The 24,961-nt window shown below is 45.5% G+C and overlaps 1 protein-coding gene across 1 annotated transcript; it reads left to right on the top strand.

Moving 5' to 3' along the window:
• Positions 1-8,318: 8,318 nt before the first annotated feature.
• Positions 8,319-9,518, top strand: LOC146799244 (uncharacterized). The gene has a single exon (XM_085627861.1). The coding sequence runs from the start codon at positions 8,319-8,321 to the stop codon at positions 9,516-9,518; it is 1,200 nt and encodes a 399-aa protein (XP_085483987.1).
• Positions 9,519-24,961: the final 15,443 nt, after the last annotated feature.

Raw genomic sequence — 24,961 nt, 5'->3', positions numbered from 1 at the left:
CTTACTGCCGGACTGGCCTATGGGGATCTGAGCAAACGTCTGCATTTCCTGTAAGAGATTAATAGGCCTGTAGATAGGGGTGGTAAATTTCCCTTAAAAAAACCCACAAAAAAACCTGTAGTAAGCAGAAGTGAATCTTCGGGCAATTACTCCCATTTTCGTAAATTGTTTCGCACTCACCTAGGCCGAATTAAAAAACAAACGAAAGGTACAAGCAGAATGGCCTGCAGCAAAATAAATCCGTGTTCACTGCAGGGGAATGCATTGAATGAGAGATGCTTGTGCCTTCCATCACTTTCGGGTGCTGGACAATGTATTTATTTTTTAAATGGTAATTACTTTAAGTGAATTAAATTGCCCTGTTCATAACAAAGCAAGGGCCATATTATCAAGGAACGGCGATAACCAGGGCCGGACTGGGAATCAAAACCGGCCCTGGCAAAGTGCTCGGCCGCCGCCCCCCCCCCCTCCCCCCCCATCCCCTGGGGGGTTGGGGGTGCTGACCAGTGGTCGAAGTGGGGGAAAAAAAGTAGGGGAACTGTGGGCGGAGAATCAGAGGGCGGGAACAACCCAAGGATTGGCTCAGTGGGCGGAGCCAGAGGAGTGGCCAGAATGCGCAAATATCACAATTTTTAGGATTTGTTTGGCATTTCACTGCCCAGTTTAATCAACCAGTGGATACACATGATTATATAAGGTTATAATGAGTTATTGGCATTAAAACACATTCACAAAGTGGGATATGCTTCTAATCACAGAATGTCCCAAATACGATAAAATGTGGAAGCACAAGCAATTTTTCGCAGAGCCATGGAGTTTCTGTCATCAGCACTTCTCCCTTTTCCACAACAGCAGTTCAAACATGAATGGCAAAATATCCTAGTTTGCAAATGTTTTCTATATAACTCTGGCTCTGCCATATTTGCTTCCTAATGCAAGATCTGCTGCATGATCTGACCATTTAAACTAATACATTGTTTATAGCTCAAATGTATCAAAAGTTAACAAAAAATGTGACTTGTTTTGCTGCGGAGTGGATGGCTTATTGCAAAGGTTGACTTATCATCTTTCTCACTGTTACATTTGTATGTTACACTGGTGCTAATAAGGCAACATCTTTCCAAAGACTGTTAGCATGTGTACACGTCAAAATAATAAAATATCAGAAAATATACTGCATTACGCTGCAGCCTTTTTTTAAATGCATAATTTAGTCAACACTGTGGCATCATTTTGTCCTCCTTTGCTGCATATTTAATTCCAGTGACCCCACAGCAAGCAGCACATGTTAAAAGTGCTTGTGAATGAAGCAGAGAGACTGTGAAGTTTGCGAACTTAGTTTGGTGTGCGTGCAAATTCCCTGGTGAGTTGCAGCTACTACTTCTGAAACAAGGCCAATGGGGCTAACTATGGGTGAGGCAGACTGGCCTCAAGGGCAGGGTCGGTCTTAGCACTGGTGGTGCCCTGTGCATTAATGTTTGTTATTACCCCCCAATGACCACCTCTGTCATGGATTCCCTCACTACCACCCTTTAACAGTGCCCCTCAAGTCTCCATAACCACACTCTCTCTCAGATGCATTTAATTTGATTTACAGCGCCACTCATACCAGTGTAGGGTGTCAGAACACTTTACATCACACACATTACTCAGAGACAATCAATATGTGTGTAAATCACTGTATAGAAAATGTTACATAAGACTAAGGACTAGAAGGTGTAGGAGTCACATGACAACCATACTACTAGGCGGTATAGTTTAATAGTGATTGGTCTGGAGAAACAAACTCAGAATTTTAAAACGTAATATCATGGTTGGGGGTTCTCTTTAATAATCAGAATTGATTTCTGTCCAAAAGAACACTTTTTACAACATTAGGATAATCAAAGACTGGGGGAAAAAACATAACGCTCTAATTTATACCTTGCAGGTTGTATGCAGCTCTTAGATGAAAGGTAATAGCTCACTGTTGTATGTTAGGATTTCAACTTATTAACTGCAAGTAACAAAAGGATCTCTCTGACAAAAGCAGTAGCCCACTGACCTATTTACATTATGTGCACTTTGTGATCTGTGTAGGAAGGTGGAATCTGACTACATGGTTGCCCCCACTTTTTTCCTGGTGTTTTGCTGGTTTTCGACTTAGTCTGCCTGGGATCCTGCTATTCAGGACCCCGGCCTATCTGCTTTCTCCCTTAAATTGATTACAAGTACTATAGGTACACTCCAGATTGGATTCTGGGGTACCCTTATAAGTCCCTAGTATATGGTATACTATGTACCAAGGGCATAGGTACCCCCGAGGCCTACCAGGGGCTGCAGCATGTATTGTGTCACCCCTGGAAAGCCTTCCAAAATGACACCACAGGTCTGCTACTGCAGCCTGGGTAAGGTGGTGCATGCACCCCTTACTGAGATATAGGTTCACTATATCTCTCCATATCACTGCACATATAAACCTATCAGACACCCCTATGGCAGGCCTTACCAATCCTGAAGGCAGGGTGCTGTGTTTTATGTCAGAGGGTGCCCATGCATGAGCAGAGCCCCTCAGCAGCCTTCAGAACCTTTATTCTGGGGTTTATTTGTGATGCTGCCAAACCATACACTCTTAAGTGCATTATAACCAAACGGTAAATGCTAACTTTGGAATGGCTGCACGGAAACATGTTGTATCTGGTGTCAAACACTTTGGAATCATACCCCTACACCAGTAACTGGTGTGGGAGTATGATCCCACCCTTCTAGAGGGAGAGACATGACAGCACCGGTATACCTGGTACCAGCTAACAGAGCCCTGGCATCACAAAATGGATGCTGCGAGCCACAGACACGAGTCTGCCCTCCTGTTGCTGGACGAAACTCCGGCAGGGGAGGCCTGGACAATAGGTTTCCTGTCACAGGGAGGTGTCACCACCTCCCAGAAAGGCTTTAGTGTATTGGGGCTGGGTCGGTGCACTCCAAGAGTGCTTTGAAGTTCAGCACTGGGGGCACATTTGGTGTCCCTGTGCATAGTCCAGCTCAAACCGGTTGCAGGGGCTACCAGCCCCTGCTCTGGCGCGAAACTGGACAAAGGAAATGGGTGTAGCCACCCCTATTTCCTGACCCTCCCATAGGTGGGTCCCTAGAGTTTGTCCCACCCCTTCCTTGGGGATAAGATAGGAACTGCTGGCAACAGGACTTTAGATTACACCTGGACGAAACTCTGATACTGAATCCTGGAACTTCGACAATCTACATTGAACTAGATAAGTAAAGAATCTCCCTTGGAGTAAAGGAGTTACTCCCCTGCAAGGCAGGCACCAAAGACAGATATGACTGGTTTGCAGCTCCGAAGCTCCCGCCAGACTCCGAAGAATTTTGCAACACAGGAGGTGGGTTTCCGTGGTCTTAGAGTTAGAACAGTGCCCACAGCAAGTCTGAGGCCCGTATCCCTCGTGGCGACCTTGCAAACCGAACCCCTGGACACCACGTCACTTTGTAGAAGCATCAGCTTTCCAACAACTCCTGCAGCTAAGCTTTGGATTACTTATAGCCCTTACCCCGAGAAGCATTCGCACTGAAGACTGCCCGCCTACACTCCATGAGTGTTCCGTGAGCTGGCCCTTTGTGTTTTTTCTCGAGGTCCCTTCGCGATCCCTAGTCCGTTGACTGGTGGGTCCCTGTGAAGGCAACTTTACCTCTAATTATGCTTACCTGATTGCTCCAGACGTGTCCTGACTCTCCATTGCTTGGGGAGTCCCCAGGACCTTGCTGGTCCGCACCAAAGCATCTTTTCTCTTCCTGCGTGGGTTGCTGTTGCCAAGGCTTGTTGTGTTCAATACGAGGACCGACACCCCAGCACTCGACATCCTTTGTGGGACAACTCAAATCCAGCTTCTGGTTGTCGTCGACGCCTCCTGGTCCTCGTGGCTGCAGAGTCAAGCTTCGCCTCTTCGCACTTGAATCACCCAACATCGGTAAGTTTTCGTCTATCATGCCCCTGGTCACTGGCAAGTGACCCAGACTCTGTACCCTCTGCTTTCAGGTTCTTCTGATCTTCGATCCAGGCTTGGATCACACTGGACACTTTTCTCCTTCCCGGCAGCAGCACTTTGCAGTAGATCGCCATTGAAATCAACGACGATCCCCGACACCATTTGACACCTATGCACCCGGCTTCCCTGGGTGAGGTAACTCAAGTACTCCGGTGCTCCCGTGGGTGCTGGCCCTAGAACCCCCTAAGTCTAAAGGGGTTTTCTCAAAGTCCTCTCCTAAGTGTCCTTAACTTCTAAAATTCCAACCGTGACTTTCCCGTAAAATAGTACGGGGCTCGCGCCTGTGTTCTCACACTGCACACGTCCCCTGTGGGTCTCCTGTGTCACTACCTTGGGTGGTTCTTTGGGGTCCCAGCGATTCTACGTGCTTTAGGTACTGTGTCTAGTGAAGTTGTGGTTCTTATACCACTTTCTTGATATACGATTTGGTCCGCCCCTAGGACCCATTGTATATTGTGCTATTTACTGTCGTTTTAGAACTGTATTATTGTGTATCTTGGACTCTAATCTCATAAAGAGGTTAGTAGTGAGTGTTTAGAAATAAATACATATATTTTATATATACCTTGTGTGGATCTCCTTTCATTTAGTAATTCAAGAGGTTATAATCTGGTAAACCAAGCTGCTTTACACTCCTTCAAGACTTAGCCTGAAGGCTGCTCTCCATAGCTACCACTAGGATAGCTTTCAATAAAGGTTGTCTTTAAACCTATCATCAATAAGGGTTGTTTGGACTGGTACAAGGTGCCCACTATAACTAGTGGACAGCATATACCAGGCCAACTTCTCACAATATGTATGGTACATGTTCTTTGCAGCAGGCACATTAACCCTCTGAGCTACCTTTCCATGAATCAGAACTTCCACTAGACAAAATGATCTCTCTCTAGGAAGAACATTAAACACCAGAGTCATCATGACATTTTTATTGTTGCCGAAAATTGCTGGAGGCCAGGAAGGAGGCAGCAAGCACTTTTAAAACCTTAATATACTTGCAAACATAATGCCTCCACCCAAAGTCAGCACCCGGTGTGGTCACACCGGTTGCACTGCCCTAGAGCTGGCCCTTCTCAAGTGTCCTGTGACCTCAGTGACAGAGTCACTGTCGCTCTAGGGTGTGCTGCTTCATAGGCCTGTCTGCAAGACTGGAGGTGAACTTCAATATGGATTGTGGTGGACAAAATTTGAAGGTTAACCCACACATGCCACTGCTAGGGTCCACCTGCTGGTGCTAAGACACCAGGGCTTCTAAGGTCTTGCGCAGCCTTCTAAGGTCTAGCATGGGATTGTGCTCTCTCAGGAGAGTGGTCTGGTGGACTGGTTATTAAGGCTGAACCTGGTTCCCCAGTTACAAATTCAGTAGCTCTGGCCATAGTGCCACATCCTCTCCCCCACTGAATACCATACTGCCCCACTGAGAAAAACTCACACTGCCTTCAACTACAACCCAATTGCTGCCGGCTATAAACACCTGGATGCGGCTCAATTTAAATGACGCAGAGCAATATGCAGCCTACAAAAAAAAAGTGACAACATCCTGTAAAAAACAAACACTCATAGGGAATGCAAAATTTAGCAAACCAAGTGAATTGTAAGCAGGAACAACATGGTTACCTTAATGCGTTTACACTCACTATTCAGAAATCAGTGAGTGCTTCTGCCTGAAAAGTTAAGAACATGACTACAGGGCCCTGAATGGACCCATTTCAATGCCCATTGCTTATATCCTTACAAAACGTAAGCAGTATGGTAAAAAGACCACATCCCTGTACGCAGAGCCGCAGTACACGTTTTGTTTTCCAATCCACACTTGGCAGTACCTCCAGGATTGGTGCACTAGTTCCAAGCCCCGGGAAAACAAAGACAAGAAAAAAAAAATAGCGCTTCACTGGCAAACTCTGTAAAAGTGGCACTAATGTGTTCGGGTGTGAATAACATCAATCTGGTCAGTTTGCTACCAGCAGGCGCGCAACACCCATTGGACTCAAAGGGCTTCAGTCGCCCCCACCCCCCCCCCGTCGTGTGTGGCAGACCGGGATGAGTCAGCTTCCCGGGCACCCACAGCCGCACCCGAGCACTTCACAGGTCTTTTAAAGACCATTTGCATGTTAATGAGACCTTGCTGTTGTTTCACCCCTTCTAAGAGCCCCTGCAGCTCCACTCTGCCTATTGCTTAAAGATTAAGCCCCCCCCCCCCCCCCGAAATTTTTTCTTTGCCCTCTGGCTACCAGTCTGTCTTACTTTACTTAGTTATTTTTCCTATTTTTAACCTTTTATTCCAGATGCTGCACTTTGGAATTACGACATGTCCAGCAAAAATTATTTTCATTTTTGGATCCATTTCACAGGGGAGGAAATAAGAGAAAGGAGAGGAAAGAGTGTGAAAACCCAGTCTTGAAATCTCGGTTTTCTGTAAGACAGAAAGAGAGGGAAGAGGGAAAGATTTGGGGGGAGGGGGGAAGGCAGCTGAAGCTACAGAGCAGAAGCGGACACTGTATTTTTCTTCTCTGGGTAAGAAGAAAAAGACAGGGTCCTGTTACTTCTCTGCCGCCCGTCCTCGAATGCCAGGAACGCCGAGCTTTATAGGCCATGCCGATTTCTTGCGTCCCTGGACGCATTTTCAAAATAAAAAAGTAGGGGAATGGAATCGCTGGAATTGAAGAAGTAGGGGCACGCCGTGCCCTGCCGTTCCCCCCCACTTTGACCACTGGTGCCGACAAGCTCTTTGCCAGGGCCGGTTTTCGGCCGATTTTGTTACAGGGCCGATTTTGCTGCAAAAACGGCCCTGTAACAAAAACGGCCCCAGGGGCCCAAAACCGGCCCCCACCCGTGCGGCGCACCGGGGGATTGCCCGGTGCCCGCTACGGCCAGTCCGGCCCTGGCGATAACATTATCGCTAAAGCGGCGATAATGGGCTTGATAATATGCCGCAGAGAATTCCCATAGAAGCCCATGTTCTGGTGTCAACATGGGCTTCTATGGGAATTCACAAGGTCATATTATCAAGCCCATTATCGCCGCTTTAGCGGCAGTTTTCTGCCGCTAAAGCGGCGATAATGTTAACGCCGTGCTTGATAATATGCCCCCTAGTTGCCTAGCAGGGAAGTCTGTGCAGGGCACTTGCCTGGTAGAGTGCCAGGAAGACCCAGCAGGCAGGCGCTGCACACAGGCTTACCTGTTAGGGAAGTTCAACATCATCATCAAACTCTTTATTTCGGTAGAATACCATAAAAGATACAAACGTTCAAAATAAGCATCATACATTCCAATTAGGAAGTGACATACAAGTGAAAAAAAAATGCAATAAAAAAAATAACATAGGAAGTCGAGACTGTAGCAGCAAACAGAGAGTACCTAAGTACAACGATTAACATGTGATTCGTAGCTCTCGGGCTACGATCGAGCAAAGGTTATTGTGCAAAGTAACAAGGTCCCTATATAAAGGCCAAATGCGTTTGTTAAAAATTTGTACAGTTGTCGCACCCTAAATTTACATTCATGAACGTTACACAACAAGATTAAATTACTTATTTAAAAGACGCCAGTATTCACAATAAAACAGAAATAGAAACAAGCATTTACAATGCAATGGTCTCGGCAACATTCTAGGTAGAGCTATTGGTATTGCTCATTATTTTTTGATGATTTTTGTCTCCCTAAATAAATGGCATTGTCATTTCTATTGGCATTAGTTTTTTTTTTGCATATGTGATACCTATTGCATTAGCAGAGAGAGAGTGAGGTAGTGAGATAGAGAGAGAGAGAGTGAGGTATTGAAATAGAGAGTGAGGTAGTGAGAGAGAGTGAGGTAGATAGAGAGTGAGGTAGTGAAAGAGTGAGTTAGTGAGTGAGGTATTTTCTGACGTAGTGAGATAGAAACAGTGAGTGATGTTGTGAGATAGAGAAAGATTGAGGTAGTGAAAGAGAGAGTGAGGTAGTGAGGGATGTTGTGAGGTATTAAGATGGAAACAGAAAGTGATGTAGTGAGGTAGTGAAAGAGTGAGTGTAAGTGACTTAGTGTATTTGAGAGAGAGAGTGAGGTAATGAGATAGAGAGAGTGAATTAGTTAAACTGTCTTCGTACCAGCTGTGCTGCTGAAGTTTCTTTCACTTAGCATGACGTTTCAGGATACTGTCAATGGTTGCCTCGCGCGGCGCAAGATTTCTTTCGCACCTCGTTATGATTGGCTGTAGCTGGAGACCATGTGTTTCCTGTTTGATACTCGCTCTATGATTGGTCGGTTAGGCGGGCGCTGCCTGCCGGCCGTCCGGCTCCGAAATTATGGCGGAGGTCGGCCGGAGTTTGTTCTGGGTCCAGGTGCCCTGGAACCAAGTTGTCCGCGTAAAGGGGGTCCCGGATCACCACAGGGGAGTATTGGGGTTGAAGAAGGTGCCGTCTGGGTACTGGGGAATATGCAAAGAGTACTCGTCGGTGATCAAAGAGGTAGGGTATTTTGAGGAGGAGAATCTTTTACTGGAGTTGCAAAGAGAGTGTCAAGAGCTGCAGTCTGGGGCCGCCAACCGCAAAGAAGATCACGCTTCATCTAGTCGGGATGTGAAGTCATTAGGGCAGGCAACCGAGTTTATGGGAGAATGGGTTGTGGGGCGGCATGAGAGAGCAGTCCGTAAAGACCAGCAAGGGGCAGTGAGCCCAAGACATTGCAAAGGACAGGAGGGAGCCATTGGTCATAAGCTAGATGCTCTGAGGGTACTCTATATGCACCTTCTTAGTCGTGCTGCCTCTGCCGATCACTGGCCTTTGTCATCCTCACGTCAACACTTCAGCTCAGCCAGAATGAACAGCGGCTCCACAGAGACAGTTGTGGGCGCTGGAGTCCACCCAACACACCGCGGGTTCCTGACAGTTGCTTTCAGGGAGCGTGCAATCGCGCCCTTCACGAGTTACGGGCTTTCAGCAAGTCCCAGGGGGCTGTTCTCTGCTGCCGGCCAACAGAACTCTTTCACCAGGGCATACTCCACCACTAATGGAGCTGGGAGGAACAACGGCTCACTGAAGCAACCGCTCTTCCGCAGCCCGACCGCCTACTACGATATCCTTGGAGTCACCGGTTCAGCCACGCAGTCCCAGATCAAGACAGCCTACTACCGCCAGTCGTTCTGCTACCACCCGGACCGCAACAATGGCGGCGTGGCGGCAGCGCTGCGCTTCACCGAGATTAGCGAGGCGTACCTCATCCTGGGCAGCGTCACCCTGCGCAAGTACGACCGAGGAACCCCAAGCCAAGAGGACGTGCGGGCGGCGGGGAAGCCTCCGGGGAAGGTGGATGGCTCTACCATGCCCAAGAAGACCGAGAGCACGTCGTCCTCGTCCCGCTACACTCCCACCAAGCCAATCTTCGACGAGTTCTATCGAGCCCACTATGGCGAGCAGCTTGAACGGGAGCGGTACATGAAATGGAGACGCGAGGAGCTACAACGGCAAAACATTACAATGCAATGGTCTCTGCAATATTATAGGTAGAGCTATTGGCATTGCTCATTATTTTTTTATCATTTTTGTATCCCTAAATAAATGGCATTGTCATTTCTATTGGCATTAGCTTTTTTTTTGCATATGTGATACCTATTGCATTAGCAGAGAGAGAGTGAGGTATTGAAATAGAGAGTGAGGTAGTGAGAAAGAGTGAGGTAGATAGAGAGCTGTACCTAGCCAATGAGCCCATAACTAGAGTGAAGCTAGATCTGGGTTGCTAGTGTTCCGGTTTAGGGCTGGACTGTTCCCTAGAGGAGCACAGTCATGACTGATTTGCATATGGCTCGGTCCCTTCAAATTGCCTTTTGTGTGTTCCAGATTACATTACACAGGGACAGATTTTAATTTTGTTATGTACAGGATGATATAGTAATGGCCAGAATCACAGGACTTTTTACTTTTCTCCAGATTCTTTAATCTGGTTCCCTGATTTACTCTACATCTCCTCAATGTTACACCGTTGCTGATCTTGACATTAGCAAAGACATTCCTTTTGCAGTAAAATGTCAGGACTTTTAATGATAGCTCGATTCATCAGATAGTCTTGCTTATCGTCTAAGTACTGCAATGCACAGCAATTAGAATTCAAATATGAGGATTGGTCGGAATTCCTCAAACCTGACAGAGACAACACGAGGACTGGGTGGTCATTTTTAAGGGACAGTATAGCAATTGTGGTCTGGGGAATTCACACTGCATGAAAGTATTTGTGTGACCATTAGTGTGCCATTTCCAAGTCACTTTGCCCGAGAAGGCAAAGCAGGATGCACAACAGGTAAAATGTTTGTCTTATTAACTTCAAAAGAAACAAATGATGGATGAAATGCTGAACAATGCAAGCATTCACCCCAGTCATAAATATCTGAGTTTAATCCATTGTTCTGTTGCTCACCAACCCAAACTAGTCTGCAGCACTCTCACCCTAAGTGGAATGGGCATGCCCAGATGTCGGTCTCTTGCTTGCTTTGCAACTGGATTCAAGCTAGTGTGGCAGATGAGGGGTACTACCCTGAAACCGGTCCCAAATCTCACGTTTGACACATTTAAATACTGGTCCCCGGTAAATAAGTCAGCTTCACAATTCACCAAGGTAGCAGTTAACCTATTGAGAAAAGCTTCACAGGAAAACATTGACCTGGTGATATCAGTTGATGAAACGAGATCCCCCTAAACAAGCCCATCCTCGTAACAAAACCGTTCTCTAAGAAATGCAATTGGAAAACGGTACAATTAATTAAACTGATAATTGCTTCATGGACAGCTGAAATTGTGATAAACTGTTTAAAGCATTGCTTTGGCATATGACCACGAGTTGATCAACAGGTTGTCTGATAACGAAAAAGTTCGACAGTATGCTATTAAACTCATAAAGCATTGCCCTTCCCAAAATGGCCACGATAAAGTGACATTTACTAGGGTCACGTACCCGGAAGTAGTCCTCGGCAGCCAATCATCGAACAAGAGTGCGGGACTCTCCGCTACCTAGATTGGACTGATTGGGATCGGAGGTACTTTTAAATAAAGTGGCGCGGAAGTAACCGCCAGTTCAAAGGTCAACTTGTTGACATAAGTGGCTATCTCGTAGGTGGAGCCGGCCGGAGGACTGGCCATAGAAGTGTTTTCGTTTGTGCGAAATAGAACAGTAGAGCTAAAGTAAAGGGCTTGGAAATCCTGTACAGAACTTATCGGAGAAGACCCTCTCTTACCGAGATGCGCGTCGCTCTTTATTACAAGAAGGTTGAGGGGCACCTTGGGAGCTCACCCGACAGGCTCTTATGGCGATCTACCACTCGGCTAAGATTTTTTTTAAGCCACCCGACCCTCCGCTCCCGTCTTACTTTTCACCCGTAGGCCGGTACTCTTATGTAGCGCCCACTTGAACGTCTCCCGTTCGCAGTCGTGATCCGCAGCGCCGCTCTCCTGCTACTGGCGGGGCTCCAGTTGGCGGGGAACGCTCTCGGAATTCCCTACTCCCCGCGCGGGAGTTTGAACGTTCCCCGCGCACAGGCCGGGCACCGAGGGAGGAGCGGTCACAGCCTAGGCAAAGGGAAAAAGTCCGCGCTCAAACTCCCTCCCTGAACCGAACTATAGCCCCTCCCCCAAACATACGCTATTGCGCCACCGCAGACTGCCCAGAGTCGAGGACGAAGTTATCTACTTCCCGTGAAGGCCACTGGAGCCCCCACACCTACTTATGGTGCTTTCACCGAGCGCCCCTAACCATCAATTGCACAAACTCGCAGGCCCCCTCTACGCTGCTTCGAGGAAAGAACCACTGGAGCACCCACACATCCTTATGGTGCTTTCACCGAGCACCCCTAACCATCAATTACACAAACTCGCAGGCCACCTGTACGCTGCTTCGAGGAAAGAACCACTTGTCTTACTCACATGTGCCTCCTAAACCATCTCATTTGCAGGGTGTGCACCAGTTTGGACTCCTCTTCAGCCTCCCAGCAAGAGAGATTCCTCCCTTGGATCTCAATGGGGTCGCACGCCCCAAACACAATTAACGCCTTCACGAATGCCAACGTTTCGTAAGAGGAAAGTGTAAGATTAAAAAAAAAACGAGTCTTTCAAAGGGGAAGTAGGTAGGAGACACCACCGCCTTTCTCCGAGGCGAAGCAGAAATGCCTCGGAGAAACGCAGTAGTGTTTTCGGATTCGGGGGCGTGTTACTTTTTCTCTCCTCTTGCCATTGGCTGGAGGAGAGAAAAACACGCCTAAAAAAGGGCGTGGCTAAAAAGTGGAAAGAAGAGCACGGAACACGCCCCCGAATCTGAAAAAGACGGAACCTATTTGGAGGGACGGCTCTCTCCTCCAATGGCTGGCCTCCGTTTAGGAAGCCAGCCAATGGAGGAGAGGCAAAAAGGGAGGCGGGCTAAATAGCCACTCTAAGAAACATAAGATCTCCGGACTTCCGGTTCTGCCTTCGGCAGACCGGATGGTCCCTCGACCTAAAAAGTAGAATTTGATGATGTTCAAGGTAAAAAGACTGGTTGCAATTTAAAATTATAGATCATTATTGTAGTATCCTGCTGGATACAGTCTAGTGTTCCTGATGCTTGTAAACCCACACTAAACACCCACCCACCACAGGCGTCACCAGTCAGGTGACCCTGATAATAAAAGGGGCCGAGCGCACGTGCTCGAGGCCAGTTAACTACCATCAATCCAGTGTCCGAGTGGTCCTTCATTCAGTATGCGGGCCTAGCCCCCCACCACTTTACAATTATGACAATTAATCATGCTGGGGCAGATCGTCACATCTGTGGCTCTCGGGGGTGAGTGCCCTTCTTCTGATCGCCCAGCAATGGCCCAAAAATTTCGTAACTGCGCACACGAATAAAGGTCTTGTGTCTGATTTCAATATGCGCAGGGCCACTCTAAAGTCTCGAATTCCAAGCTGTCTGCAGACTGTGGTTAACTATTTGCCCCTAGGTTTTGCATATGCTGTACAAGCAAAGAGAACATGACCTATGGATTCGTGGGCGCAGGGGCAACAGGGGCAGCCCTTTGGTTGGGCTTTGTTAGTCAGCCAGGAGTTTTGTAAATGCATTAATTGGCAGACTACCGTGCCTAAATTGGACATAGAGCTTCCTGTCAGCCGACACCTTGATAATATCGAGGTAGCTTTCTAGGGATCGGCAGGCTTTGAAGCTTCTAAATTCTTCAGTCAGTCTGCCCTGATTCTTATTGGAATATGCATTTTGCTCAACCAATTCCCAGTATAGTAGTTTGACCTGACTTCTAGTATGGGTTGGTGGTCAGCCAATATTGTGTCCTGATAGGCCAATCCTGGATATGAGACTTTTGGCATGTTTGATCTAGCCTATTTTATTCATAGTATCTAGAGCGCAGACCTCATTAAAAGCTACGGCATAGGGTGTCAATTCGAAAGTGGTGACCAATCTCTGCCAAAATAGCAGGGGGCGAAGCTTCGCCAGGTCACTAATAGGCTTGATACCCATGTCGAGCTTTAATGGGCAGAGAGGAGTACTTTGTGGGATAGATACCAGATTCTAAGGAACTTATTCTCTGTAGCTGTGAGGTCACTTGCTCTTACAATGCTTCGCATTTCTGACCCATAGAGGGCACTGCTCACAGCCTTGCAGCTATATAATTTCAGCACAGGTGCTATCGGCTTGGTATAGGAGAGACATTGTTCCTTCCTCAGAGCCCCGGCTACTTGTGCACATTTGAGTTGGGCCTTGTTGAGGTGGTGTTTCCAAGCCATACTGTAGTAATGTTCTGTTCTCCCGACTGCGTCATTGCTGTGCAATGCTCTGGAACTCAGGAGACTGTGAGTTCCAGAGAGTGGCGGTTGCAGGTGTTTTGACATTTTGTTGAAGCAGATCATTTTGATCATGATGCAATAAATTCTCTTTTAAAAACGTACTCATCCAGGCTGGCCTAAAATGCAATGCAGCTGTCCTTCTTGTAAGAGCCTAAAAAGGAGAGAAACCTCTTGTGGAATGCTGAGTGGTTCTATAGAACCACAACATGGATTGGACCGCATTATGTACATCACATTTGTTGGCTAATTCTCACCTCACACACTCACCAAGCACCTATTGAAGCGTTCCACCAGGCCATTTGTTTGTGGATTGTAGAGCGAACTTTTGAGATGACGAATGGAACTATGACTCAAAAACCTCTCTACCTCGCAAGAGACAAATTGCAAGCCATTATCTGAGATGATTTCCTCGGGTAGGCCTTCATTAAAAAAAAAATCTTTGAGGAAAAGAATCATATATTTGGAGTACGGCTCACCTATAAATTTCACACACAGCCATTTTGAGTAGTAGTCCATAAGTACTAATACAAAGCGAGAATTGTGCAGAAGATCATTAAATGGCCCAACCAAATCAATACCTAGCTTTTTCCACAGTCCAGAAGGACGATCAATGAGTTTCAACTGTGGAGTTATACTTCTAAAAGATTTGTCGGAAGAGGAACACACAAAACAACTCTTGACCAAATCATCTATTTGTGCATCCATTTGTGGGCACCAGAATGATTCAGGTACCCTTTGTTTGGTCAATGTGGCCCCAAGTGACCCTCATGTGCTTTAGATAAAATACTGCGCATTAACTCAACTGGGGGAACAAGTTTGTCACTTCTTAAAAGTAAACCATCCTCAATGGTCAATTACTCAGACACTTTGAAAAATGGCTGCATGTTGAGATCTAAAGATTTTTCTCTAGGCCACCCTGAGACAACCTTATCCATAACTTTTTTCAAAACCTCATTATGGCCTAATTTTGCTCTCCAAACCTCTTCGGTGAACTGATAGCAATTCTCGACCTCTAAGGCAGCAATAAAACAGCAGTCATCATCACCCACACCAACCATCACACCCTTCTCGACAATGGGATTTCTTGACAAATAATCTACCCTCATGTTCCTCCTTCCTGAAATATGGACATTTTCAAAATTGAACTGGAGAAGTCTGGCAGCAAACCTTGCTATTCTGGGAGTGCTGCTCTTGCAATTGGTACCGTTCAGGATTGAAACTAATGGTTTGTGATCCGTTTGTAAAACAAAACATTTTCCCACAGATAATACTAAAATTTTTCTATGACCCACCAACATGCTAACAGTTCTTTCTCAATGACCGAATAGTGGACCTCGGCATCTCTTAACACCCTTGAGGCAAAGCCAATGGTGTATTCAGATCGTAAATCCTTCTGTGTCAACACAGCCCCCACACCAAACTTACTAGCGTCTACAGTCAAAACACATTTAAGATTGTGATCAAAAGGTTTAAGAGCATTCGCACTGGTAAGTTGTTTTTTTATGTCGGAAAACGCTGTAGAACACTCATCACGCCACACAAATTCTGATTTGTCTTTCAACAGCATGGTAATGGCTCTGCCTCTTGATGCAAAATCGGGAATAAAACGTTAGTAGAACTCACACAGACCTAGAAACAATTTGACACCAGCTTTATCAACCGGGGGAGGGGAATCAAGCATGGCTTCCACTAACCCAGGCTTTGGACGCACCCCCTACTCAGAAACTAGATGACCTAGATATTCAACAGAAGATCTAACAAACTGGCACTTTTCTCTTTTTAGGACAAAATCAGCTTGATCAAACACGGTAAGCACTTTCTTCAAAATGAGATCGTGCTCCACTCAAGAACTTGCATGAATCAAGGCATCATCTTGAGAAACAGCTACCTTGGAAATTCCCTTCCGCAGCTCAGACATAAGTCTCTGAAAAACAGAAGCTGCTGACGCCAAACCAAATGGCATGCAGGTGGGTGGATATGAAAGCCATTAGATGACGTGACTCCTCTGCCAACACAACCTGATGGTAGGCAGATGCAAAATCTAACTTGGTGAAAACGTTTGCACCAGAGATAGTCAACAACATCTCCCCAATCTTGGGAAGGGGTTGAGAGTCGATCCATATCTCTTTGTTGAGGGCCCTGAGATCAACACACACCCTCAGCTCACCGTTTTTCTTCTTGGCCACAACTAGGGGTGAAAGCCACAAGGAGGACTCCACGGGCTGAATTATACCTTTAGCCTGCAAACTCTCCAATTCCTTCTCTAACTCACTTCGCACACTGAAGGGGACTCCTCTCAATTTGTGTTTAACTGGTACAGCATTAGCCTTAATCTTGATTTGTGTCAAAAGCCAACAATTTTTCCCAGCTCCTCTGAAAATACCCTGGGGAACTCATTCAGCAAAGATTCAATATCATCAGAGTCTCTAATGACCGAGACTTGTTCCTTTATGCCAGGACACAGGATCATACCAAAGAGCCCTTGGTGGAACCATCCTAAAATGTTTAACCCCTTGACCGCAACATAGATCTTGCCACAGATACGTCTCCCTTTAAACATCATGGAATCCTCAAAGAAACCTTGACAATCAATCATTCTGCCCTCGTAGGAAAAGGGAGACCTATCAGGTGGAAATAGTGTCCGCCCAGGCCAATTTTGCTGAAAAAGCTCCTAAGTTATCATGGTGATCCTAGTACCAGAATCCACCAAAAGGTAAAGTTGTTCATCTCCCACCTGCACATATACATAGGGGTCAACACATACTTCATTCTGCATGCAGCTCATCTTATCTTCACCCACCACCACAACCATGTCACGCACTTCACTCAATAAGTTCTCTATGTCACTCTTGCAGTCCTCACTGACCGCTGGTACACTGAAATTTTTTCACCTCATACTTTGACAAACATTTGCAAAATGCCCAAAATTCCCTCACAGCCTTCATTGTGCATTCCTAGCTGGGCACATCCAATTCCCCTTTATATGCTGAGAATAACCACACTTGGAACACCAGTTACTTTGTTTAGCCAACGAGTTCTGCTGCCAGGGATTAACCGCAAAAGGGTGTGAAGAAGAAGATGATGAAGACGACATTCTAGATCCTTTTTCCTTGTCATTCCTGTTATAAACAGCATTGGCCCGTTCATCAGTTTTCTTCTCTAGCTCCTTAGCCGATTTGATGGAAGTCTCTATGCTCTTAGCAATCCTGATTGTTTCTGTCAAAGAAGGATTGCCTAAAGAAAGCAATTTCTGCTTGATAGACTTGTCAGTACAGTGGCAGATGAAATGATCACAAATCAGCTGCTCAGCAAAATTTTCGAACTGGCACTCTGCAGCCAACTTGTGCAGCACAGAGATGTAACTGTCAACATCTTCATTTTGTGTTTGCTCTCTTTTAAAACACTTGTGCCTTGATACCACCAAACTGGGAGCCACATCAAACCTGCTGACAAGTTTCTTTACGGCTCCCTCAAACATCTAGTTCATCCTCCCCTTCGGTTTGAACATCAGGTAGATGCTTAAATATAGATCCAGCCTCAAATCCCAAAGAGTGTAAAAGTAAGCATTTTTTTCTCTCAGGTCTGAATCTTGTTGCACCATTTGCTCCCAAGTACGTTTCAAATGCATCATACCACTTCCCCCATTTATTAGGTGGTTCACTGGTATTTCCAAAAAAGCTGGTGGTGGATTTACTGCTTGCATGGGTAAGTTTTGCGTGGCACACAAAAGGTAAAACAAATAAAACGGAGAGCTTTTTTACTTCCTATTAGTTGTCAGCAAAAATTGTATTCACTGTTAATGGATCGTTCATCAGCTTGTTGAATCAGCTTGTAGAATTAGCACCATAAAAAAAAGGCTGCAGTCTTTTGCAAACATAACCATAATGACCGACTCACTTTAAGATGGCCGCAGGTTTACTCCACTGTTTCTGCAGCCCATAGGCACATTCACAGGATGCACCTTGACAGTGTCCTACACCTAAGATGGTCGTCACGTTTCTTCTTCTGCTTTAAAAATGCGCTCGAGCTTTCCCAGTTCAATTCGCGCATGTGTGACTCACCCCTCTGGGCCTGTAGTAATGCTCCTCCTCCTTCAGCCGCCTGCAGATTGCCCACAAGCACTGTAGAAGCCATCTTTCTTGTATGATACCAAATGCTGTAAGCTTTTAGGCCCTGCTAAGTTGACATGAAAAGCAGTGCACAAAATGCTTGTACTTTTCCATTCGCTTCAGAAACACAGCTTTTGTAACACAAGGTTCGATCAAGAATAATACGTGACTGGGAAGATGCTCACGTAGACACAGACATTTCAGCATAGCACATTTTGCAATATGTCTGGTCCTTTCTATTATATTGCAATAATTAACTGGGAAGGTACCGACGTTGATAGATTACATTACAGTGGAAAGTCCCAATAGCTGCCCACTTGGGACACGTGGTTAGCAACAGTATATTTCAGACCTTAAAAGGTATAGCACAATCTAGGCCTTTGCTAATTGGTCAAATGGATAGGGCTTAATTTGTGCTACGTATGTGATGATGCCGTATCCTTTGTGGCTTTGGCCTATAAAAGCTGTCACCAATGTCACATCTTTGGGCATTCAGTATCTTTATTGTCTGCCTCCGTGCTGCACGTACGTTTGCATTATTTGTTGTTGTTCCCAAATAAATCTTGCTAACAGTTGTTCTGACAGAGATTTTACAGTTATTTGTATTATTCCTTATTATTTCTATTTCAGCTTCTACATTTGGTGGAGAATGCAGCCCCAAAACATCTGACCGGCTTCAACGGCCACCGGCTGCTGGACTCGGGAGCTCGGAGACCTGAGGTGGTGACATTTCGATTTGTCTTCTCTGTCTCCGCTCTCTGGCTGTTGGAGATGTTGGTGTTTAACCGTTGGTTGCTTGTGTCATTTCTTTGGCTCCTGCTCTTTCACTCTCAGCACATTTGTATAGCACTGTTTTTACCGGATTCTCAGCGCTCTCCTCCTATCTCCTTTTCTCTTGGTCCTCTTCTCGTGCCACTGCCGGTGTTTCTTTGGCCAGTGTGCCTGTCTCAGGGATAGCTTCCTCTTACCGTTTGCTCGGCGCACTGACTCCGTTTCTACTTCGAAGCTCTTTCTGCGTTTTGACATCTGACACTGCTGCCGACTCTCCGCTGTCTTTTAATGTGCATTTTGATCTCCTTTGTAGTTCCTGGTCCTCATCTCCGCCCCTCCAGACCGGCGATGGTGTCCTTCTGCTCGATTCCATGCATGCAGTCACTCCCTGGTGCTACGCAGCGCTTGGCTGTAACTAGGACCAAGAAGGGCGTACTTCTGCATCCCCTTTGTCTTGCCTGCAGAGAGTCTCCGGTCTATGGGGGTGGAGGACAATTGGCCCCTGGTCCCCTGGTGGCAACTGAGGTCGGTACGCTTTGACAGACCTGTGATCACTTGGTGAGTACATATTGAGGGTTTATATCCTCCTGGTTGGGTTGTAGCCCCCGTTTTAGAGCTGTGGCAGTTTTGCTCCCCAGGTTCCGGTTTTGGGTGGTAGCAGGTAGCCCCTCGTTTTAGAGTTGTGGCAGTTTTGCTCCCCATGTGCAGGTGGTTGCGGTGGTGCACCCCTGTTGGCTAGCCTGAGTTCTGCGGGAACTCATTCAAGATTGAGCTGACGAGCTCCTTTGGGACCTTGGTTGGTGGGACTGGTGGAGGGTTGGTGATTAGCATCCCCTCCGGATTTACATATTAGTTATAGGTGTGAACTGTTTGCAGATGGTGCTTCATTCAGTATTTAGATTAGGGTTACGTTTCTGTTTCTAGGCAACCAGTGGCGCTTCAACCAGACTAATAGGTCCGGGGACCCTGCTCAGTGGGTGCAGGGTCAGGAGGATTCGGTGGGAATTCTCGGAAGTGGGCCCATGGGTGCTGTCTCGGTTTGAGCACACCCATTGTCGTGAGGGGTTGCAACTGCAGATGCTCCCCTGGTATTCTATCACTGTCTATGATTCGGGGTTCACCTCACTACTTGATGATGTGCTTTGCACTGGGATTATACTTGCTGCACTGTCACCTTCACCACTGGGGTTCGGTGAGGGCAAATGTTCGCCTTTGTTCCTTGACTACACAGTAACTCCCTGAAAATAGGAAGCACGAGACTACTGATGTTTCATGGAGGGTGAATTTCTGCAGCTTCCTGTCTTGCCTGCGGCACTCACTGGCTCCAGGGGTGGAAGATGTCGAATGCTGGGAATAAGGAGGGGGGTGAACGCCTTGTTTCTAACAGTGAAGGAATACGTTATTTATTGTTTCCTTGATTTGCATTAATAAGTTTCGTGTGCTTTATGATTTTTGTTTTCAATACCTGTGTTCATCAGTTATCAAATTTGACTGTACATCTACATTTTGACTGATCTGACTTTGACACGAGGGCGATTTCTGTTGCCATTTTCATACAATAATATTTCACATTGTTTTTATATTGCACATTACCTTAAGTCTGTGCACTGCTACTTATGATATGTTGGATTCCAGCTCTCCTTATGATTACACTCATTACACTCACACTATTTTGGGATTAGGTAACAGGTGCTTGTGTAGGTCCGCACCAACTAGGGATAGACCCCGGCTATTTGTGTTATATGTGTGTGCCTGTGTAAGTGCAGAGTTCACCTGTTTTTGTCTCACCTTTTATGTGATTCTAAAAATTTCATTCAGCAGCACCTCTGTGGTTCTGCGTGGCCCGGAGAGAAAGGAAGGGGACGAAATATCTACCTCTGTCTCTTTTCTTCCTATCTATGAATATTTTCGGTGAACTTGTAGCAAATGTCATTTCATGTCACGTTGTCTGATGATGGGATGATGGGTGCTTGCTCTGCTTCATTTTAACAATGCGCAGCTGGCTGTTTGATCGCTGACTGATTAGTGTCTGTAATAAATTTGTATTATCTGTTATCCATATCCCCACTCCTCAGTAATGAGCAGCCAGGAATAGTCTGCTGACTACCTTCTGTGTCAATGTACCGAGGTGTGCCTGTGAGGTTGTCTACTGCAAGAGGGACAGATTACTCCTTCCCACATACACTTACAAAGTGCAATAATTGGGGTACGAGTTCCTTTCAGGTAACACAACTGCATTGCTGTTTCCATCTATTGAAAATGGGGAATACAATTATGACATAGGACTGAATATCGTGTTTCGTTTAGATTGCAATGTCTTTCTTGTGCCTGTGATTATTCACCTGGAAGAAAGGGAATGGAAGATTACGGTGTGGGACTAGTTTTTGGGAAGTTGTGGCCTGAGATCAGTTGGCTCTGGTGCACTGCCTCCTGCTGGATACCAAGGGTGGTCTCCAGATGTGAATAGGTGTCCACCTGCTCACATCAAGGAGGGTGTTGGTGTTGGTGTTGCATTATATGCATTAATTTGAGGCGCTGTTATTGTATTGTATGCATTTATTTGAAGTGCTTTTATTTTTGATATGCTGTCTTTGATTAACTATGGGTTTGTTTTGTAATACTCTAGCAACAGAGCTCTTGGACCCTGAGCTTGCACAACGAATTTCGAGCAGGCCCACTCTATCATCCCTAAGGGGTTGATAGAAATAGACACATCCCTTCAGTTAGATTAATGTACATGAGAGAGCACGCTTCTCCTCTGTGAGGAAGTGGGGGCGCGCTGAAGTGTGTTTACCCTTACAGTGCAAAGTAAATGTGTTTTTGGAAAGGATACAACTGCCTGTGCCGAACACATATGTATGCACTGGTATTCTCTACCACAGGTGCACAACCCACCGAGCTGTCCCATGATGAGCAGGCCTTTTGAAAATTTCTCGTGCACAAACTCATAAATGGGGAAGTTAACGAAATAAATATTTCGACAGGAGGTTTCAGATACTGCTTCTCTTGTAACAATGGGACAGGACGCAGCCTATGCGCCTTCCAAGTTCTGCAGAAAGAAAAATGAGCTGTTAAAATTATGCACAGAGAAATAAAATACAATACCGCGTCTTAATGGGCTAAGTTCCTGATGCCCACTGTGCTTATGAACAGCAAGCCACGGCCCTAAGACAAACACGGAATACGGGAACAGCCCCATCTCTTCATATTATAGTTGGGATGTAGCCAAATTTACGTTCCCGGATTTCTTTCCAAGTGCCCACAACGCACTGCATTGATAATGCCCCTGTGAAATGTGCCCCCTCCACCTGGGGAAAAGGAAAATAAAGTGTCTCATGGTCCAGAGCAGATCTCATGTCCTTTACCAACGACTTTCTGAAATTACGTGTAGAACAAAGAAGAGGGTACACAGAACTAATGAGGCAGGAAGTGAGACAAATAGGTGGAAGGGAACGCCTGATAGTTTATAGAGTAGAAAGAGTGAAAAGAAATAAAGCAATAGTTACTGAGAAATGTCCAGCACGGCCTTTGATTCTATGATACATTAAAGGGTTAAAGGAAACTCTTTTGGACTGGCTTTGAAATAACGAACGTGGGCTGGCCACAGATTCTGGGCATTGCACCAAGACTAAACGACACACTACAACAGTTTTCTGTGGGTATGAACAGAGCTGGTTAAAAAAGAAATGTATTCTTCGCAGCGGAGACTGGAAGGGAATGCAAATGCTTAAATGTATATTAACAAAATAGGATTGAATAACTGTTACAATTTATAGTTGTTTAAAGTTCATTTAAAGATTGATGAAGGGAAATGTTATTTTGTGTATATGCACTTTAATAAGTTTTGGTGCAACATTTTCAGATGCAAGAACGTCAGAGAAAAGGTGTGTGTCGTACGTGTCTGTTTGGTGTCTTGTCAATTGACATTGTGAGGGCCAGAGTGATGTTATCCACAGGTCCCCCACCCCATCTCCCAGAGTGATTTACAACAGGAGACATTTGCTATTTTAAAGAACAAAAGATTCCATTACATTGCGCAAAGGCTACTTAATTAAAAAGAAGGGGGAACAGAGGACCCTCCTGCCAGTGATCAGGTTATTTCCGTGCATTGATAGGTATTGTCCCTGTTTCAAGTGCTGGTTTTTCAAAGTGTGCATTTGAACATATTAGCTATTGAGCTAAAAGATGAATGATCTGGGTGGCCTGGGTTCCCATTATTAAGAAAGATGTAAGTTGCTAAGATGAAAATGAAATGCCCAGGATCACACAATTAGGTCATGTTAGGTAGCTGGCTTGTTTTCCCCATTTCTCACTCCACAGACGGCAGCCTAACATATAACGTCACCATCCTCACAAGCACATATAGAATAGCACTAGGTATATTGCGCTCTTAAAGGAATGGAGCAAGGAGAAGTACTATTTTATGTATGCATCTAAAAGAAATATTGTGTATGTATATTAATGTTTTTCATTTCTAGGTTCTTCAGAGTTGCAGGATATATAACAATTTATATTGTAAGGGGAATGCGCTAAAATGCTTTTGAAAGCAGTGCATTCGCCAGGGGCTACAAAGGATTGGACCAAGAGTAGTAATATTATGTTTATTTATTGATCTTTAGTAATGAGTATATGCCAATGCAGAAGGATAGTGCGCATTGAATAACTGTGCTTCGTATTATGATGTTTTAAGGATACAATGTGTACACATTTATTATGTCTTTTAATGTACAGGTGCAGTCTTTAGGGGTGTTTGTGAATAGGTGTCCTGTAACAAAAACCACTTGTCCCTTTTGTGCCATGCAATGTGGCGACAAATTATGGCAGCGATATCATTATATAAGATCTCTAAAATAGCATTTCTGATTATGCCAGGGCTCCTTCCATAGTAGGGTTTGAATACTAACTATTACCTTATGCTGCCACGTTCCGCAGATCTACATACAGGGGCTGAAGGTAATGGTAAGAATACTAGAGACAGGTTGGATTCTTACTCCTGAAAATGGCAGACATAATACTTCTTCCAAGGTTCGATAAAAGTGGATGGAGGAAAAGTGAGCTTGCAAACACTCAGATTTTCACATGAGTAGATCTACACCTGCATTTTTGCTCATGCTTAAATACAGTTCACAAATATTTTCTAGGAATACTATTTCTTGGCCTACTTCTGTAAAGTCTTGTGAATTAACAACAGTTGTATATCTGCACTTAATGAAAGGACGTGGGTGCACTTTATTTCATAACTGGGCCCCTAATTAGGTCTGGCATTAACAGTGACCTTCTGTGTTTATTAAAATTTTGCCTTTCTCCCTCTCTCTCCATGAGGGTATTCATCACACCCACAGGCCAACAAATATAACGTGCACAGTTGATCAGTGGCCTCCTCCAAGCATTACTAAGACCAACCAAAGTGGCTATAATAAAATGTGCAGCGCACACATCATCAAAGGAATATGCATCGAAGGGCAACGCATTTATTGATGGGGAAGAAAGGAGAATAGCACTGACAGGCTGCCAGTTAGCAATGGTACAAATAACAAGCAGTGAGAAGAACTCTAAAGATAACAGTGACTCATTACACTATGACCCAATTTATATTCAGAGGAAGGTAGAGAAGGCTAAAAAAGAGAAATGGGCCAAAGGAGGATGTGTGCAAACAAAGGAGGGGTTATGGACAGGGCCCAATGGAAAGATATGCCTGCCTTCAGCAATGCTTCCTTCTATCACATGCCTTTTTCACGATCTCTCACATGTTGGCCGAGATGGCATGATCAGACTGTTTTCCCAATGTTGGTATAACTCCAAGTTCCGCCAGATAGCAGAAAGACTTTGCAGGCAATGCACTGTTTGCGCACAATATAATACTGGAAAGGGCTCACAAACTGCACCTGGCCACTTTCCCCCTCCCCACGGACCATTTGAAAGCCTCCAAATGGACTTCATTGACATGCCCCCCACCCACAAGTACAAATATGTGTTAGTGATCGTATGCATGTTCAGCAAGTGGACCGAAGCATACCCAACCAAGAACTGTGATGCACATACGGTTGCCAAATGCCTTCTACAAGAACTGATCCCACGCTTTGGAATACCTGCCCTTTTGAGCTCCGACAATGGGCCAGCATTCATTTCCCACATCATAGGGGGAATATGTAAGGGACTTGGGATCACACAGAAGTTACACTGCCACTACCACCCCCCTGCTGCGGGCGCGGTGGAAAGGAAGAACGGGGTGTTGAAAAATAGAAATTGGGAAAA

Source organism: Triturus cristatus, chromosome 9, assembly GCF_964204655.1.
Source record: "Triturus cristatus chromosome 9, aTriCri1.1, whole genome shotgun sequence".
NCBI lineage: Eukaryota > Metazoa > Chordata > Amphibia > Caudata > Salamandridae > Triturus > Triturus cristatus.
This window is presented reverse-complemented; position numbering and strand designations above follow the sequence as displayed.